The sequence below is a fragment of the Poecilia formosa genome, unplaced genomic scaffold, assembly GCF_000485575.1.
Source record: "Poecilia formosa unplaced genomic scaffold, Poecilia_formosa-5.1.2 Scaffold34, whole genome shotgun sequence".
Taxonomy (NCBI): Eukaryota; Metazoa; Chordata; class Actinopteri; order Cyprinodontiformes; family Poeciliidae; genus Poecilia; species Poecilia formosa.
The window spans coordinates 2,316,959-2,335,321 of NW_006799973.1; the positions used below are offsets into that span (position 1 = coordinate 2,316,959).

The window sequence follows — 18,363 nt, forward strand, 5'->3', positions numbered from 1 at the left end:
AAAATGCAATGTCAGAACATGTGATACGTTTTTCAGCCCTACGCTAACCTCTGATAGCAACCACTTGATGTTTGCACATTGATATTTGATATATATTTGATAAAAGCACAATTTAAGTTATATGCTGGCGTAAAAGCCGTGAAGAAGGGGGATATTTTAATGAAAGAGCCAGACACGTCGCCTGGCTATTATTATCTCGGGTAGCTTACAAAACATACACAATGATCTCAAAGTTTAACAACTGTATGGTAGCTAACAACAGCGCTAACAATGGAGCTAGCAACAGAGCTAACAACGGAGTGTCAAAAATATACTCACAAGCTTTCCAAAAGTTAATAAACTAATTTGCAACCGTACCTGTGTGTTTATATATAAACTCATACCTGGAGGAGGGGAATATTTTAATGAAAGAGCCAGACATGTCGCCTCTGGTCCAGCGTGTATTACTATCTCAGGTAGCTTACAAAACATACACAACGCTCTCAAAGTTTAACAACTGTATAGTAGCTAACAACGGCGCTAACAATGGAGCTAGCAACAGAGCTAACAACGGCGTGTCAAAAATATACTCACAAGCTTTCCACAAGTTAATAAACTAATTTGCAACCGTACCTGTGTGTTTATATATAAACTCATACCTGGGGAATATTTTAATGAAAGAGCCGGACACCTCTCAAGTGCTAGACTCCCCCTGCTGGTTGCATCTGACCACTACATCAGCCAAATCAGACTAGACATTATCATCTTTAGCCAAACTGCTGGCAAAGCATTACAACCAAATAGACTAAATGTAAATCAAAGAGTAAATGTACCTCTGAATGGTAAATTAACAAATGTCCATCCATCACGCTGGCACTGTGGTACTAAATTCAACATTCACCAAATCAAAACGATAAGATTTGAGCAGCAAAATATTTGGAAACATAACAGAAAGTTATGAGACGATGCTTTCTTTCTATAACTTCTTGAATAACCTGTAATTGTGTTTTCCCAGATGGGTTGTACGCTTACACGGCTCCAGTGGGACACGTCATGAACTTGCCCGGCATACCGGTCTATCTAAACGACTCCACCTATGACGGCAGCACAGAACAAGGGTACGGTATTCAGCTGCATCTCTGTTTCCATTTTTACTCATGAGAAGATGATGACTCTTCCTCATTGTCTCCCACAGTTTAAACTTTTAAGAAAATATTCAGATGTGGCCCAAATGTTGTTAAAATAAACCTAAAAATAAAAGGGATCTGGTGCTTGTCACATCACATCTAAAAGGTGTTTGGTTTTTTTCTCCACCTAATCAGCAGAGAATAGCATTATTTTTCTTAGTCGCTCAGGGATTTGAGGCGTGTTTCCAGACCATAATGTTTGGCAGTGGGCAATGAGGGGTAAACCAGGAATTTAGGGTGGGTTGAGTTGTCCACACTTTTACAGGCTGTGCAGTTAATGGGGCTGAAATGTTTTGCTAACGGGTGAGCAGGCACTTTTGATGTGATCCAGACGTTTTCCTAGCAGATTCAGGCACATCTGTGGGTGGAGGGGGTCCTATTGTTGACCCTGTCGTGTTGCTTTAAACCTGCTGGGATGTATTTCTGCTATTGATGTGTATTTTTGCATGTGCATCTGTAAGTTTTTCCACTTAATTTGCTCCCACTGCTGCTACTTGAGTCTGTTTCTGTGAAAATGATGCGTTAATGATACTGCGTCTGTTTAGGATGCAGTTCGGAGGCCTTGGCCAGCTTTGTGACGGCGTCCTGGGAGGAGATGACTTCATAGAAACAAAGGAGCTGCGGGTGTGGCCGGGGTACGATTACCTTGGATGGAGCAGAGAAGCCCTCGGGCAAGGCAGCGTGGACATCGAGTTTCATTTTGAGAAACCCAGACTCTTCAACAACATGCAGGTGAGGACAGATGTGTTGTTTTGGGATGATGGTGCATGAATAAATTAGCATTAGGGGAGTTTATCAAACAGACAAATATGCAAAAGCTTTTAGTAAGAAGAGAAAAATAGTTCTGGCTTTCGATTTGCTGTCGGCATGTTTGGTATATTGTAGTTGCAAAGGACTGCTTGCATAACAGCTATATTTTAAGTAATGTGCATTAATGTTGTGCATGCAGACAATTTATTTGGCCAGTTATTCTAAAATCTAAAGTAGTTTTTCTTAAAGGAGATATATTATGTAAAATTCATATTTTGCACGCTTTCATTTGGATCTCTGCTGCTTCTGTTAATGTTAATAATTTAGAAAAAAGAACACCCAGCTATATTTTGTCAATAAGTTGATGTTTTTCGGTGTCTGGAAAACGACCCTCTCACTTGTTAAGTCACAGTGCGTCGTTACCTAGCAACCCCAGCCAAGCCCAGCCCGTCTCCTAGCAACCCACGTAGAGTTCCGGCACTTTTGGTCATATTTAAACTGGGTATTGACGCTTACCGCAGTGGGACATAATGAAGGAAAAGAAAGTGGAAATGTGAGTTGAATGCAACTCGCAATATCCAGCAATAATGTCGCAATTTGACGTTCTTTTCACATCTTTAGTGCACAAAACTTGCCCTTAAATTTGAGCATCTCAGCATGTTGACATCAGACAAACCATGTGAGAACCTGTTTTGTATTATGCTGCCATTTGCATAAAAACCTTTTTATTTACCACTTCACAATTTAAGAAGAACATTTGATTTGGATCTAAATCAATGATTCATAATTTCTAAAAACCAAATCAAAATTTGTTTTGAATTCAACAAATGAAGGAATTACTGGAATTTCCTCATTTGTGCATTGAAACACACATTCTTAACCTGTATCTGATTTGTATTAAACTCCAAAAAGTGCGTCAAAGTTTGTTGGAACGTTATGGACCAAAAATTGTGGGAGTTCTTAGTTTTAGTGAATTTAAAACATGGATGGAGGGAAGAAGTCTGACTTCTTCTTTTAGTAAACAATTTTATTTTCAAGGATCTCATTCATTAAAAAACTTGATTTGATGCAGGATGACCATTAGAAGGCTTGTTTTTCTTCTGATGAGGTTTGTTATAAATGACCTTGGTGGTGATGTGGCAGCCATGTTTACTGGACAGACTCAGAGTTGCTTCTCTTCTTCATACCAGATTTTAAACTCGTGCATTGCCAGATATGTCTCCTAATGATTTTCAGCATAAGTTTGACATAAAAATGCTCAGATTCCATGTAATTTATTGTCTTGTATAACAATTTCTGAGGATTTCATATTCCCCACGACATTCCCCAGCTGAATCTGATGAAATGTGATGGATCATGATCCCTGATTGAGCCAAAATAATCCCCTGCTGGTTGATTTCCTAGACTTCCTTACAGGAGTGTGTGAATCACGTTAAACCACTAAAGCAGGTAGGAAACATTTACAAGGCAGGTATGAATTGATACAAAAATATCTATTTCATACCTGGAAAAAGTCCGAAGAAAGGCAAAAATATAAATATATATAGATCTGATAGGCTTTTGTCTTAATTTCTGGACGTCGTGATGTTTGGTTATCGTCTTTTTTTATTTTAACCTGCTTGTTATGTCCAGAAACTCCAGATTTGGACATTCGTCTTTTTTTAATGTAGCTTTTTTTGGATTGCATTATGATTTGTTATTAAATCATAGTTTGTTGTCTTTGTTATTTTATTTAAAGGCATTAAAAGCTTGAAGAAAATTGTCCAAGAACCAGTCCAAGCCTTCATTCTGTGTTTTTCCCCAAATGTGACATAACAGGGCCTGCTTTATTAAAATGCACAGGCAACAGTGTGCCTGGTAATAAATTATTTCATGGTATCCCTACGTCTAAAAGTGTAAGTATTTCTTGGCTTTGTCCTAATTCTTCTGGTTGCTGATGAAATTCCTTTGACATTCCCATATTCCAGCCTCATTGTTTCGGCTTTGTTAATCTGCCACCAGCTTCATCTTGGCTGGAATCGCTCTGCGGTCATGTAATTAGTTTGGATGCGCCATAGTTTGTGTCGGGACGGTGCATCTGTGCTCGTCTCTCTAGGAGCCACTGAGTTGCATCAGAGTCTGTTTGTGCGTCTGTGTGGCTTTTGGGGTTAGTTTTTGGAGCAACCATGGAGATAATGATATGAAGCAACCCAGTGTGAGTTATAACTGTGTTGTTGTATTGGACGAGGGTTGGAATGTCGGTTTGGGTGAAACAAACTCTTCGTGTACATATTGAAAAGTGAATTTACACTCAGTAATCGCACAGAAAAATCCAATTATTTTCAGTTTTCTCAGCAGATTTATGCTTCAAGTGTTCGGCATTGTCCTACTTTACCTCAGTTACCATTTAAAATATCTCCCAGCAGTGTTCCTATTGTTTTTCCAAGACTTATCCGGCTTTTCCTGCCCTTTCCCTAGTGGTTTTCCCACACTAACCTCAGCTGACATACACTGTTATGCTTGCCTGACTGAGCGGATATGTCAGGCGCACAGGTCAGATAAATAAAAAGTGGGAACCTGAACCCAGTTCTTGGTTGACTTGTCTCTGCAGGACAGAGTTCCCTAACCTGTGGCTAATCACCTTCTCAAACGGGAAATCTGCTCTTTACCCTTTGACAGTCATGGCACTCTTGGATCTGCTTTTTGTCGAGCTCCAGATCCTTTGGGGAATATTTCAGAGCATTTTTAAAAAAAAAAAATAAAAAATTGTCAGTGCTCTTAAAACCGAGAAGAAAGATCAGAGAGAATCCTTAATGAAGGCTGGGTTTACGATGCATAAAGTGAAGCATAATGAATGCAGAGCTGTTCCCTAAAAGAGAAGAACGCGTTTTGCAGGTCATTGGAGCTATATTCCCTCATGGGGTAGTGAGTTACTTGTTACTCTTATACAGCCATGATTCGCTGCACACACCAAATGTTGTTCCTGCTTACACATCATCCGAGCATCTGGTGCAGCTGGACGTTTTGCATCTTGTGTGTGAGCATTAACATGTGGATTAGATTAGCGTGACTGCTCCTGCACTGTGTGAGGTTAACAGCCAACCTGTCAAAGCAACCTCTGCACCAACTCCTCTATCTCCAAAGAAAAATAAAAATCTACCTTTTTCCTTCTTGAGTTTCCGTCCGATCTTGAGTTTTGACTTCTCACTTACTCCTTTTACCAACGACATCCTTTTCTCATCCCCTTAGCTTCCTCCTCATCCTCATATACTAGAGCAGATTTACTTGTGAACAGGGGAAATCTTTTCCCGTCTTCCTCAGAGATTCACCAATCGGTTTTGTGTTGAGTTTCATATCTAGTTGCTAATTTCTGCTAATATAGATTGTAATATGGATTCCAAATGATTTCTGTTTCTATTCAACACCTAAAAAGTTAGAAAATATGAGAATAGCAGAGAGAAATCTGATTGAAAACTATAACAATTATTTTAATATGAAACCGTCTTATTATGGTTTTAAAACTGAATAATTGATTACCATGCCACTTCAATCAGCATAGTTAGAGCAGCTACTATAATGGAGTATGTAGATCCCCACTTTTAAATGTAAGAGTTCCTAAAAAGCTGCAAACATTTTCAAGTCCAGCAACACAGAGTTTGAAAATCCACAGATTTAGCTACTTTTCTCTGCTCTCCCTCCAGGATTGTTTTTATGACTTTCTTTTTCAAACTTACTCATTTTGTGGTGCTACTTTAGAAATAATTACAAGGAATTTAGCAAATATTTTTTCCTCATTAAACTTCTTCCAGAATTTACACATAAAAGCACAATTATGAAAAAAAAAACAAGCTGACAGATTAAACACACATATATTATCCTTCAAAGAAATTAAACGGCTCGATTTTTGTTTCTTGCCATATCGATAACTTGACATCAGTGGCTGAGGTTGCTGTGCAGTGGAAGGAAGAAATACTGCCACCTGCAGGTGGGAGTTAGTGGTCACGTAAACCATTTTGTGGAAAATTTTCAATAAACTTACAATTATGCATTAGCGCAAAAAACAAAAAGTGGGGATCTATTAATTTTACATGAAGTTAATTTTACATGCCGTGTGTTCTCGAAAAACAGAATAGACTAATTGGCCTTCCTGTTATCTGTTGACAGGCTCGTTCTCTCTGTCTGAATGAGCAGCCAACATTTTTCAATACATTTCAGAACTGTACTTTTTATTTTGTCAGCAAATATAACGTTTCCATGTTACACCATATTATCCGGAGTATCAAAGGAACATTTATTTAATCAGTATCTTGTGTTTTGATACTAGAAAAAAAGACTTTATACTGGCACTGCATATTTAGTTGAATTTTAAAGTCCCAGATTTGTAAATTACCAGAAAGGTCGAGTTGTTTCCAGATTTTACTGACCAACTCTGACCTCAAATTCCCACATGTAGGTATTCTGTGCATTTAAAATGTATTTATAGCTGCATTGAACCAAAAATGAAACCCTTGTACTTATGGTAACTGGAATCTCATTAAATATCACTAATAATAGAAGTAATTCAATAAAGGTAGCACATACTACCAAATTTCCTCCAGTACAAATATTAGAGCTGACATTTCATCTGTATTATCGTGGTGATTATGTTCAACCTGATGAGAATCACTCACCAAGAAACTACATCCTGTAGTAAACGGGAATCTCTGAATGTTTTCTTTGCGGCTCCATTTCTGGACCTGCAGGCAGAGTTATTCTGCCGTCTCGTAAACTGAGCTCTGTAAACGTCGCAGTTTGTGATTTTAACTATTATGTTGTGTTTACATTGCATCTGAGTTGTGGGCTGGTCACGTTTACCTGCCACTTCATACATTTACCAACATTTGGCCAGATTAGTTTTCCATTAGCAGACGCCAGCAGGTTTTCAGTGAGAGATTTCCTCCTGTGCTCAGGAGTCTCTGTTTCAACATGAATGTTGTTTGCTTTTAGCTTGTTAATAATTTAGGCCACATTTTGAGAACTGCGCTTGTAGATAATGTAGAAAATGCAGTTTTCTTTTAAAAAGCTTCTTGCACCTTTTTTCCCCTCAGACTTTATTATCAAGTTTTTACACCTGATAATCCAGTAGACTCGGTTCAATTGGAGACCACAACTGGAACATTTGTTTCATTTTCAGCTGCTGCCGTTCGCTTTCACACTGCTTTGTGCCAAATGAACCAAACTAATTGAATGACCTGTTGGCTCCCCTTGCTTGTTTTGGTTGCTTTTACCCAGAATGCCCTGTGCTGTAGTCCGCTCCCTGCTGTCGGAGTGCTGCCTGGTTGGTGTTCACATATGCATTCGAACTGCGCCAGAGTTCACTTTAATCAAACCGAGACCGAGGTTTTTAGGTGAACACTAGAAACTCACTTTGATTGAACATTCATCATTCCTCAAACAAACCGGATCTTCCAGACAAACAAACAAACTATATTTGGATTAAAGTGGACTGGAGTGAATTGACCCTAAAACACCCGGTAATTGCTGAAAGGAGACGGCTACTTTAGTTCGTTTCTATTCAGCAACAGCGTCTAAACTAGAGAGGACTGTTTGTTTTTGGGGATGGTGTGTATACCGATCAAAAGAGATTGGATTTTGGAGTATCTGACCGGTCACCAGTCAATTTAGCAAAATAAATAATAATGTCAGACTTTGGTCGCCAGCTGAGTTTTCTTTTTTTTTCAGTGACTCTCTAGTCTTAGTTGTTTTTTTTTCCCTTACTGTCTTTGTTATTTTGTTCATCTGCAGTCCTGCTCTGTGCTTTTCATGCCAAAGCAATTACAGTTTAACAGAATGAAAATGTGTCATTAATTTAGGGTCTTCATTTTATTTTTCCAGCCTCTCTACTCATTATGAATAACAAACATGCCAGAGTTTGCTGTGTGTTCGAGCTAATTCACATGCATAGTTAGTAGAGTTTTGATTGCATCTCTTTCCCTCTTGATCTTTATCTTTTGCGTATTTTTCTCTTGGACTCACTCACTTCTGTTGCTCTCCTAGGTTCACAGTAACAACCGGCACACGCAGGGCGTGCGAGTCTTCAGCAAAGTAGAGTGTCTTTTCAAGCCTGGCCTCCTCCAGCCCTGGTCGTCTCCGGCGCTCACCCTGCCGGTTCCCCTCGAAGATCTGAAGGACCCCTCTTCACGACCCATCTCCCTCCCGCTCGGCGGCCGGCCGGCTCAGATTCTCCGCTGCAAATTTTACTTTGCAGACCGCTGGTTGCTCATCAGTGAGATATCCTTCCTCTCTGGTAGGAAAACAAACTACCCTGGCTTCTACATCTGATGTATTCCCACAAACCATGAAGATATTTTATGTGCTTGGCTTTTTCCGCAAATAAAACACAAAACAGACATAATTATTGCAAATATTTCAAATGTTTCTAGTTTCTTTTTTACAGTAAAAAGTTGTCAGAATCAGCTATGAAAGCAATAAGGAAATATGGGAACAATTTGAAATATCAAGATAAATGTTTTTCTGATTTTTGGTCTTGAAGATGCTCTTCAGAGTAAAAAAAATTAATTATTAGTGGGTTTTGTTTTACTAATGGAAGTCAACCAGTGTTTAAAGAGAGATTATGTTGACCTTTCAAAATAAAACCCGTTTATGCATTTCAATATAAAAAGTGTTTTCAAATGATTGTCCTGCAAAGGAAATCCTCAGCACTTTAAAGGTTGAATTGCTTTAACATTACTGACTTTTCTAAGCTAGTTAAAGTAGCAGGACATTATTAGATACACATATGGTTATCATACCTCAGTTAAACTTTACAAAAAAAACTTAAAAGTCTTAAAAAAATAAGTTTTATTGCTTCATTGGTTTGATTATTGCAGCTTCCACTTTACGTACTATAACCAATTAAGTAAAACCAGTGAGTCTTTCAAAATAAAGCTCTTGTGTTCTCTTCAAAGTAAAAGTTTCAAACAGGTCATCTTATTGCACAGCTATAAGATGATTCTCCTGGCCTTTCAAAATAAAGCTTACAAATGTCTTTTTAAATAAAGTAATTCATTTTACGGCTAAATATATAAAGTTTTGTCCCACATTTATGAGTGGGATCAAACCCCAAAGCTGTGCATGTTGGATCTAAAACAGCAGTAACAATAAAATTATTTGTCAGGCACCATTTTGCTGCCTTAATTTGTAATTCCTGGTATTAAAATGTTGTTTGTCAACACATTCTGGTTCTAAACTGTTTTATTTGGATTTATTATAGAAAATGTTTTGAAAGATACATTCAACTTAAGTCTGAGATGCAGTGCTGCAGATGTCCAGCAGGTTCATGATCAACAAAGTAAAAGAGGCTTAAAATTCATTATTACATAAACTATGTTTTAAATACCAAGCTCAGTTGTGCAGACTGGAGGGTTTAATAACGTTTGCATGAGAAGCAACAAGGAATAAAACTGAGCATCTTCATTTAATGAAGCCAATTATTTTGATAAAAGTTCCTCTGCCGATGACTTTTATTCTACCAGTGTCAGCATTTGCATGCAAGGACTTTATGGTAGTATTTATATCAGAATGCATTTTACCCACAGCCTTTCTGGTGCGGTCGACTCTTCATAGAGCTACAACAAACGTGCAACAGTTAATCTTTACACGCCTCTTTATCATGCTGCAGCTTCAGTTCTGGGAAAAAGCTGTTCTTTCCTACATTGGCCTCCTTGTCTTTGTTTGTTTTGAACCCAAAGTATCTGAAGTGTAAGATTTATTACTCTCTGACCAAAAGTCAGACGTGCCCATCTACACTACAGCTGAGATAACGGCGGCTAATTAAACTGTCCGTTGTGTCAGCTCTGATGTGATAACAGCAAAGTCAGGTACCTGAATAATTTGACCCAACAATGTCGAGTTTGTTGACTTGAATCATTCAGATAATAAATTAGATTTTGAAGAAACGTTGCGCCTGTCCAACTGTGTGAATGTCAGAATAATGGATCAGTGAAGCATGTCTGCTGTATTAACTCCAGAAAGAAGAAATTCAGCTCCAGTAACTTTAACCGGAGTGGAAAACCTTCATAATAAATTATAAAAACCTAATCATTGAGGAAGAAGATGATTCCTTTAAACGAAATGTGTCAAACTCGAGGCCCAGGGGCCAAATTTGGCCCACTGCATCATTTTATGCGGCCATCTAGACTCTAGATGCCAAATCAATCAGACCCTCTAGTTTATTTGTGATTGCTGAAATTCACACACATTTGTGAGCTTATTGCAAATATAACGCAAAAATAATCAAACGCACTTGGTTTAAGTGAGTGTCGACTCCCACCTGCAGGTGGCGGTATTTATTATGTCCTCTACTCTGCTGCCTGAATTCAGGTTATAGTTCATGATCGATATAATTTATTGAATCTAAAACACTCAGACACACAAGTTGTTACAGTCAATCAACACCTCAACTGCAAATAAAAATAAAAATAAAATAATTCATGTATTCATCTTATACGTTCAGCTTATACGACACAGTGGGTAGCAAAATGTCACATTTACTGTCGTATATAAAAGATTCCTTTGAAATTCCCTTCAAATATTTCTAATCAGCACCACAAAATCAGTCATTTTGATTGCAAAAAAATCACAAAAACAATCACAAAATCCTGGAGGCACTGAATAATGTGAAAATATTTTCAATATTATTTAATTTTAAGAACTAATTGAATGCAAAGACTATTTATTAATAGTTTAACAGTTTAACAGATCATTAACAGAACATTCATGATCTTGATGTGAGTTTGACACTCGTTCTATAAACCTCAAATGCGCCGTCCAGGATTTCAATGAATCAGAGTTAAATAATCCATCCTGTTATCTGCTCTCCCTCTGTTAGCTACAAAACCTGATGCTAAATAGTGAGCTAACAAAGGCAGCTGGAGAGTTGGTGAGCAATACAATCCATCATTCTTGTCGAAAAGCATTGCGTTGCCTCCTGATCCTAAACAGCAGTCATTGTTTCTGCTCTGATTAAATACTTTCAAATGTTGCCGAGATCATGTATGTCAGGTTTCTGTTGACGTTTAAGGTAAGTAGAAATACTAAAGTAGCAGTCTGTAGGTGTGTAACCTGGAGACCAGGGGTAACAACCCGGGGCTATTGTGGTTCTTTAGGTGATTAATTCAAAGCTGGTAAAAAAAAATCTGGCCCAGCTGCTCAAATGCAGGGGCATTTTTTAAATTTAACAAAGACGGTGACTTTTTGCTGATGCAAGATGCAGACAAATCAAAAACTTTTAACAATTAAAAATATTTTCAGCTTTTATTAATCTGATTGTTTGTCTTTCATTTTTAATGTTCTATCATATAGAAGGATCAGAAACATCCAGTAACTGTAACTTGGAAGCAGAATCTGGTGCAAACAGGCATTAAACTGACTAAATGCAGCAGGAATCGACTCGTGTCTCTCTACTCAATTTACAGAATTGGATGTCTGTCTTCTAATAAAGGCAATAAAAAGCTACAAAGTAAATGTATGATTCCCTACTTAATTTTATTAAAATGTTGTTTAGTTTGTCATCTTAGATTTTTTTTCAATCATTTTGCACAATTGCTTTTATATTAAGGATAAGCTCAGGGGTGAAAGTAGTTTTAAATTCTTGGGGGTACTATGACAAAAAAAAAAAAATATATATATATATATGTAAATAAATTCCTTCTCACCCTCCGCGGGTGGTCTCTCTCTCTTTCATCCTCTGAGCTCGGGTCCTCTACCAGGCCTGGGAGCTTGAGGCTTCCTCCAGTATCTTGGCTGTGCCTAGAACTGCACATTTCTGGACTGAGATGTCTGATGTTGTTCCTGCACGAACAGTTCAGAAACAATATGAAATGGGAAAAAAGTTATTTATTAACTGATTAAGTCGTGTTTTAGATTGTTCTTGAAAAACTAATCAGTCATGGCTGATTAGTGGGTGAACTCACAGCTGCACAGTGAACCCATTGATTTTTTACAGCAGACAGCCGCTCCACTCTCTTGCAGGTGCTGCGTACCCCCGCTAAATCTTTTAGGGGTACGCAGCACCCTACCGTACCCCCTTACGTTCACCCCTGGATAAGCTTCTGTGGTTCTTTAAACTCAGGTGCAATTTGACCATTTTTGCCGTTGTGGCTAAGTGTTTTCAAAGGTTTTGAAAGGCTCCTACCTTTTCAAAACCCAATTTTTCTCCATAATATAAATATATACTCAGCCTAAAAGTATAAATCTGAGCATCTCTTGTTGTGGTCATCTGCTAAAAGCCTCGTTTTCTCTTACAGCCTGGATGAGCTGTAGACATATCTCAGTATGTTGTGTAAAAATAGTTTTCTTTAAAACACCTTCTTACATGTTAGTAAGAAGTTAACTTTGAGTTTTCCCTCAGTAACAAGTTGTTCACTCCTTTGTTGAAAAACCAGGGCTAGTTAGTCTGTTGTTCACTTTTTCCCCCTTTGTTTTCTCCATATTTTGCGTATCCAGAACCATTTGGAGAGGATGAGACGGACGCTGATTCATTTCATCAAAATCATCCAAAGTCTCCGGACCCTAGTCCGACTCCTCTGGGGAACGTCACCACCTCTGGTCCCACATCGAGTCACGACTCATTCAGCACCAGCTCTAAGCCTTCTGGTAGGTTTGGGTCAAGTTTCTGATCCTCACTTGACAACATCCTGCCTTTTGTCTGTCCTTCCCTTCCTTTCTGCTTTTCTTCTTTTATCTCTTTCCTCTCCTGTCTCTGGTTTCTGTCCCCATCGCTTTATCTTCTCCTGTGGCGACTGCACTTATGAGTTTGACAAAACCATGAAATATATTTTATTCTGACCTCAGGTTATTTGCAGACACTTATTTTCTATATTTTATGGTGATTTTTGGAAACACTGAAGAGAAAGATTAAATGATTACCATCACAAGGAAGCTTTTACACCGTCAGCATGGTTGTTAAAAGTGACATGTTATGAAGAATTTACATTTTGTACTTTTTTTGAGAGGGAGGAAGATGTGTAGCAAAGCTCAACAGGCCGGGACTCCAACCTGTGATCAACGCACCAAGACCTGAGGCCTCCTTATGGGTCGACCACTTTATCAGTGTGCCACCACCGTGCCAACATTTTGCACTTTTTTATACTTCCATTTGGGTCTCAATTGCTTCTAGAATCAAAACAAGCGCTTAAACAAACCCATCCAGCCATATTTTGGCAATAAGTTAATGATTTTTAGTGACTGGAAAATGAGTCGCTTCAAAAACCTTTGGAATGCAACATCACAAATCAGCAGGCTCTGCCCCTCACCTAGCAACGCCAGCCTGTTACCTAGCAACCCAAGTGAAGCTCCAGCACATTTGGTTAGCTGGTTTTGTACAATGGCTGCTGAAAAAGAGAAGTGTTTGGTTGGTGGCTTACTATCCAGAAACCACTTGATGCATCCTTGTTGGTTGTGCAGGACGCTCTACTTCTGCTTTTCAAAGATGTATGGTGGTATTATTGTGCAGCTGTTTGCAGCTGCACAATATTTAGAAAGAATATTTCTAAATATCTAAATATTCTATATTAATATAGAATATTTAGAAATTTAGAAATATCACAAGACCATGTAATAACCTTCAAGACTAGGAGAAAAATTCTTTGAGGTTTTTCTGAATGAGTGTAAATGTTGAGTTTGGGGTGTGGCCAGCAGCACCTTATTTGGATTTAAAGTGACAAGACGCCCTAAAACTGCTCATTCTAAAAGGAGCTCACATAAGCTTCTAGAGTGAAATCTCATTATCTAAGAATGATTTTGTGCAAAAATATGTAATAAACGTGCTTTGTATAGGCCATAGTCCTATCCTGACTTGGTCAAGGAAGCACAGAACTCCATCTTTGCTGAGACAGATAAAAATTCCCCTCATCCCTCTTCTTCGAGCCTTCATCATCTCTCCTCTCACACTTTCCTCCCTTGTTCATCCCTCGCTCCTCCAGAACCCCCCACCGCCACTACCCTCATGATGGACACCACTGCTAACTGGACGCTGTCAGGTGAGAGAGTGCACTGAAGGAGATTCTCTTTTTTTATTTTCTTAAAGAGACGGAGAAGGAGGTCAGCTCCATTTGCGTTGGCTCTCCTCCGGTAGCTTAAAAAAACCTGTCCGCTGTGCTAAGTAGACAGTTTGCTGTACAATAATGGAGCAGGGATTAGAGGGACAGGATTTGGCACTGGGTCTGTCCCCAGAGTTGGAAAATAAACAGCTCGAGGAAACAACTCTTAACGCAGCCATAGTAAATTATATTTGCATCCAATAACATCTTGGCTTCCTGTGGTCTCACAAACTGCATGTTTTGTTGGCGAGCTGGCTCTGTTCTACACAGCTAAACAATAACAGGCTTTAAAAAAAATGAAAAGAGCTGGAAATGGTTTTCTGTGTCGTGTTTGCTGCTTTGTACTTTTTACTGGATGTGGTTGGATGGCTTTGTCTGGGTTTATTTATTACCCGCATGGTGTTCAAGTGACAGAGAGAGAGAGAGATGCAGGAACACTGTTATGCTCTGACAGACTAATGTTTAAAACACTCGCTGGTAAATCTGGATTTATAAATGTAGGCATGTGCATGGGTTGCTATGTTCTGTCTTTGTCTTTTTGTGCCACCATTAAATGTTTCATACCATCAAATTGATTTAAATATCAAATCTAGTTTATTTATAGCCCGTTTCAGCAGCAAGGCAGTTCAAAGCTCTTTACGCCATAAAAACACAACACGGTAACGAATTATGAAATGAGCAATTAACATTACATTTTGTCAAATGTACACCAAATGTATTGATCAATGTTCCACTTAGTAATAATCAAAAACAACTCAGAGGTTCAGAGATGACCTGAGTAAATACAAAAAGCAGTTTTTAAATGAAGAAATAAACAATATCGCGATATTAAAAAAAGAAAAACAAACTAAGTGCTTAATGATGCAACAGGCAACTAGTGTCTTACATTTCTGTGTAGGCTTCTACACCCGCTAATAGGGTTGGACAATAAATCAATACCATTTATCATGGTAGACAAGTGATCAATATCAGCAGATAATATGCCTGATAGAATATTCACTGAACTACGATCCAGAACAGCTTGGCATTCTGGGAGATGTAGGCAGAGAAAACACTTTAGCTGCTCAAACTTGGCCAGTTGAGGCCTCAACTACCTCACTCACTCTGTGGTTACCTAGCAACGCACTCACTCTTTGGTTACCTAGCAACAATATGTTGAGTAACTGACACAGCGGCAGTTTAAGGTCTCACTGTACCTGATGAACGCTTAAAATTAAAAAACGACGGTGTGTAATGAAAACTGTGGATAAAACAGGAAAGGTCACGGCTTTGTCAGCATTTCAGATTTTAAAACAAGGTAAGTAATAGTTATCTATTGACTGATATGGAATGTCTATACATTTTTCAGCCATATTGTCCAGCCTTATATTGCCTCCTAAAACTCGGATTATATAGAGATTTCACCACAGACCAGGGGAAAATTGGTCTTTCTTTTTTATTCAACAAACATGCCTTGGTTGACATTGAAAGGAGAAAGAAACTGGCTTATTCTAATTATTCCTTGGCTACAAAGCCACTTAGAAGTGAAACCACACGGACACGCTGCTCCCTGAGCAGCGGGGTACGTTAGGCTCTGGGTTATGGTGAATATTGAAGCAGTCGGTCCCAGTCAGATGTGCAGTAAGCCTGGTGTGCCTGTGCTGGTGTGTGACCCCCCCCTGTGAGAGCGCGACTCCTCTGAGAGCGCTGGTGTTTGAAGGCTCTTCAGTGCACTAGCTTATGCCACACTCTGGTTATAAATCCACAAAGCCACACAGCGACTGAATACAGAATAATTTAGAAAACTGTCTGGCAATATGAAGGTCTCTCTAAGTCGCATTACATCAGAAAAATAGCCTAAAAGGAATAAAGGCATCATACTTCCTGCTGCTTCTTTTATTTAGTGATTGTTATGGTGTAAAATGTTTCTGTTAGAGATTATATTCCTCCTTGAAGTTTTCATAACCCTTGAATGGTTTAACGTCTTGTAAAGTCACGACCAGAAACTTCAACACCAGCAGAGTATAGGAAACACTTTCACAATAAAAGTCAGAGCAGTGTACCGTGCCTTTGCATTCAGCCTCTCTGAGTCAGAACTTTATATGTTTTTTTTTGTTTTTTTTTGTTTAAATCACTTCCAGCTTTGCACATCTAGATACCATTCTTCTTAATAGGCTGGATTTGTCCTGAACTTTGACTGGGCCCTTCTAACACATGAGCTTTAGCTGTGAATCTAAAGTCATCGTCCTAATAAAAAGTCTCCACACTTTTCAGCTTGCAGCAGGTTTTTATTACAGGACTGGTCAATATTTGGCTCCATCCATTTTGTCATTATCTCTGATCTTCTTTTATGTTGCTGCTGAATAAAAGCGTCCCCACAGCATAATGCTGCCACCACCATGTTTCACAGTGGGTATGGCATGTTTAGGGTTTTGTGCATTGGTAGTTTTCCATCACTTAAAACATTGTTTGTCTTTCATTACTTCCACCCCCCCCCTTTTTTTTCTATTTTACCAATGACTTTCTTCTTTCCTCTCTTCCATAAAAGCAGATTTGTTTGTCCCATTAGCCGATTTTCCCATTTGTGCTTTGAATATCTGCAGCTCCTCTACAGTTATTATGGGTCTCTTGGTGGTTTCTCTAATTCTTTCCTTCCCTGTTTGCCGGTTTGGGTGGACAGCTATGTCTTAGAAGAGATAAGGGGGAGATGAGGGAGATAACATTATGCAAAATTCACATTTTGCATGTTTTTATTTTACTACTGTTTGGGTCTTAACTGCTCCTGAAAACAGCCCGATCACTTATGAAAAACCCATCTGTTGTTTGGCTATAAGACAATGAGGAAAATTAGCTGTTTCAAAAATCTTGATTGTTGAGTCATATTCAAAAGGGGCTGCATTGTTACCTAGCAACCCCAGCTAAGACCAGCCCTGTTACCGAGCAACTGACGCTGAATTCCAGCACCTTTGGTCAGCTGGTTCTACCACTGTGTGCGCTGTACAATGGCTGCTGTTGACTGTTGTTGACTTACCATTCAGAAACCACTTGCTGCATTCTTGTTGTTTGTGCAGGAGGTTCTACTTCTACTTTTCAAAGATGTGTAGTTATACAATTACACATCTGTCTGAAGCCGTTTTCCTGTGTGAGTGTAAAAGTTAAGTTTCTTCTATTTGTAAAGCATAATTTTCATTTCACTTCTTTGTAAGTCTGGGACATAAAAAACTAACACAATACACATTTAGGAAAACTGGTATGCCTTTAAAGTTTAGGGCAAAAGCATTTGGAAATGGGGTAATTATGCATTTCATGGTGCAAAATGTAAGAAATTTAGAAATATCACAAGACCATGTAATAACCTTCAAGACTAGGAGAAAAATTCTTTGAGGTTTTTCTGAAATTTTGTCCAGCACTAAAAAGGGGAAAGTCCAAATTCCCAGCTGTCACAGAATGCAGCATAACTTTGCTGCTTTGATGAACTAGTGAATAAACTGTGGTCATTCACAGAATAAAGCAATAAACAGAACTAAATCATCATTTCCTGGATGTTTTTCTGTGGTTGGACTTGAAAGCACGCTCACTCCCAAACTTTCTCGCAACTCCAGCTGCAGAGGCTGCACCCACATATTTAATTCTATAACACACATTTTCTTTATGCAGAGCATGTGTTTGTAAGCACAAAACAGAAATCTAATTTAGTTTAATTTATAGTCATAACACTGGCATGTTTACATAAGCCTGTTACTCACACACCTTCAGTCCACAGATTATTGGTCAGATATGCCCCAAACACAAAAACGGAGTAATGAAATGAAAGATGGATTTCTTTCTGCAGAAAAATACACAACAACTCACTTATAGTGGCTCATAAATCATGGCTGAGATAGAGTCCAATTTACATCTAAGCTTTGAGACAATGCTTGAAAGGAACAAAAGGTGCAGCAGAAGGATTGAGGAGGAAGCCACGTTGTTTATCATCTTCTGAAACCGGCTGTCAGTTATTATCGCCGGTGCACAAGGACCCGAGTTTGGCTCAAAGTAAAACTAACATCAGGTGTCGTTCTGTTCGTCATTTGTCTTTTTATCCACCATGTTGACTTGGAAATATTCAATTTCTAAAGCAATCTTTTACATTTGGCCGGCTGTAAAAGGATAAGTTGGAGATTTGCTGCAGAGCCGTTTGAGGCGCCTCTGAAGCTGCATGCCGTCTGCGTCAGAGAGGTGGAGCCTTTAAAGAGTAGTTTGTTTAGTGCTTCAACGACTTCTGCAGGAACCAAGATGAGACAAAATGCATAAATCTGGGAAAGGCTACAGACGCATTCAGGACTTGGCTTGGATTCGTCTCATAAGGAGACACGTTGACTGATGGAATAAATCCCCATCTGATGCGAGTAGGCGTTCTGGGAAAAAAA

The 18,363-nt window shown here is 38.7% G+C and overlaps 1 protein-coding gene across 5 annotated transcripts in view; it reads left to right on the forward strand.

The window, feature by feature from the left end:
* The window catches only part of ddr1 (discoidin domain receptor tyrosine kinase 1), an 85,161-nt gene that overhangs the window by 51,974 nt on the left and 14,824 nt on the right, over positions 1 to 18,363 (forward strand). For 4 of the 5 annotated variants that reach the window (XM_007550198.2, XM_016670524.1, XM_016670526.1 and 1 more), the window contains exons 7-11: positions 995 to 1,097; positions 1,712 to 1,898; positions 7,932 to 8,181; positions 12,381 to 12,530; positions 13,859 to 13,915. In XM_007550198.2, coding sequence (XP_007550260.1) covers positions 995 to 1,097; positions 1,712 to 1,898; positions 7,932 to 8,181; positions 12,381 to 12,530; positions 13,859 to 13,915 — 747 coding nt within the window. The remainder of the gene's footprint in view (positions 1 to 994; positions 1,098 to 1,711; positions 1,899 to 7,931; positions 8,182 to 12,380; positions 12,531 to 13,858; positions 13,916 to 18,363) is intronic. The other variant, XM_016670525.1, reaches the window with a different exon arrangement.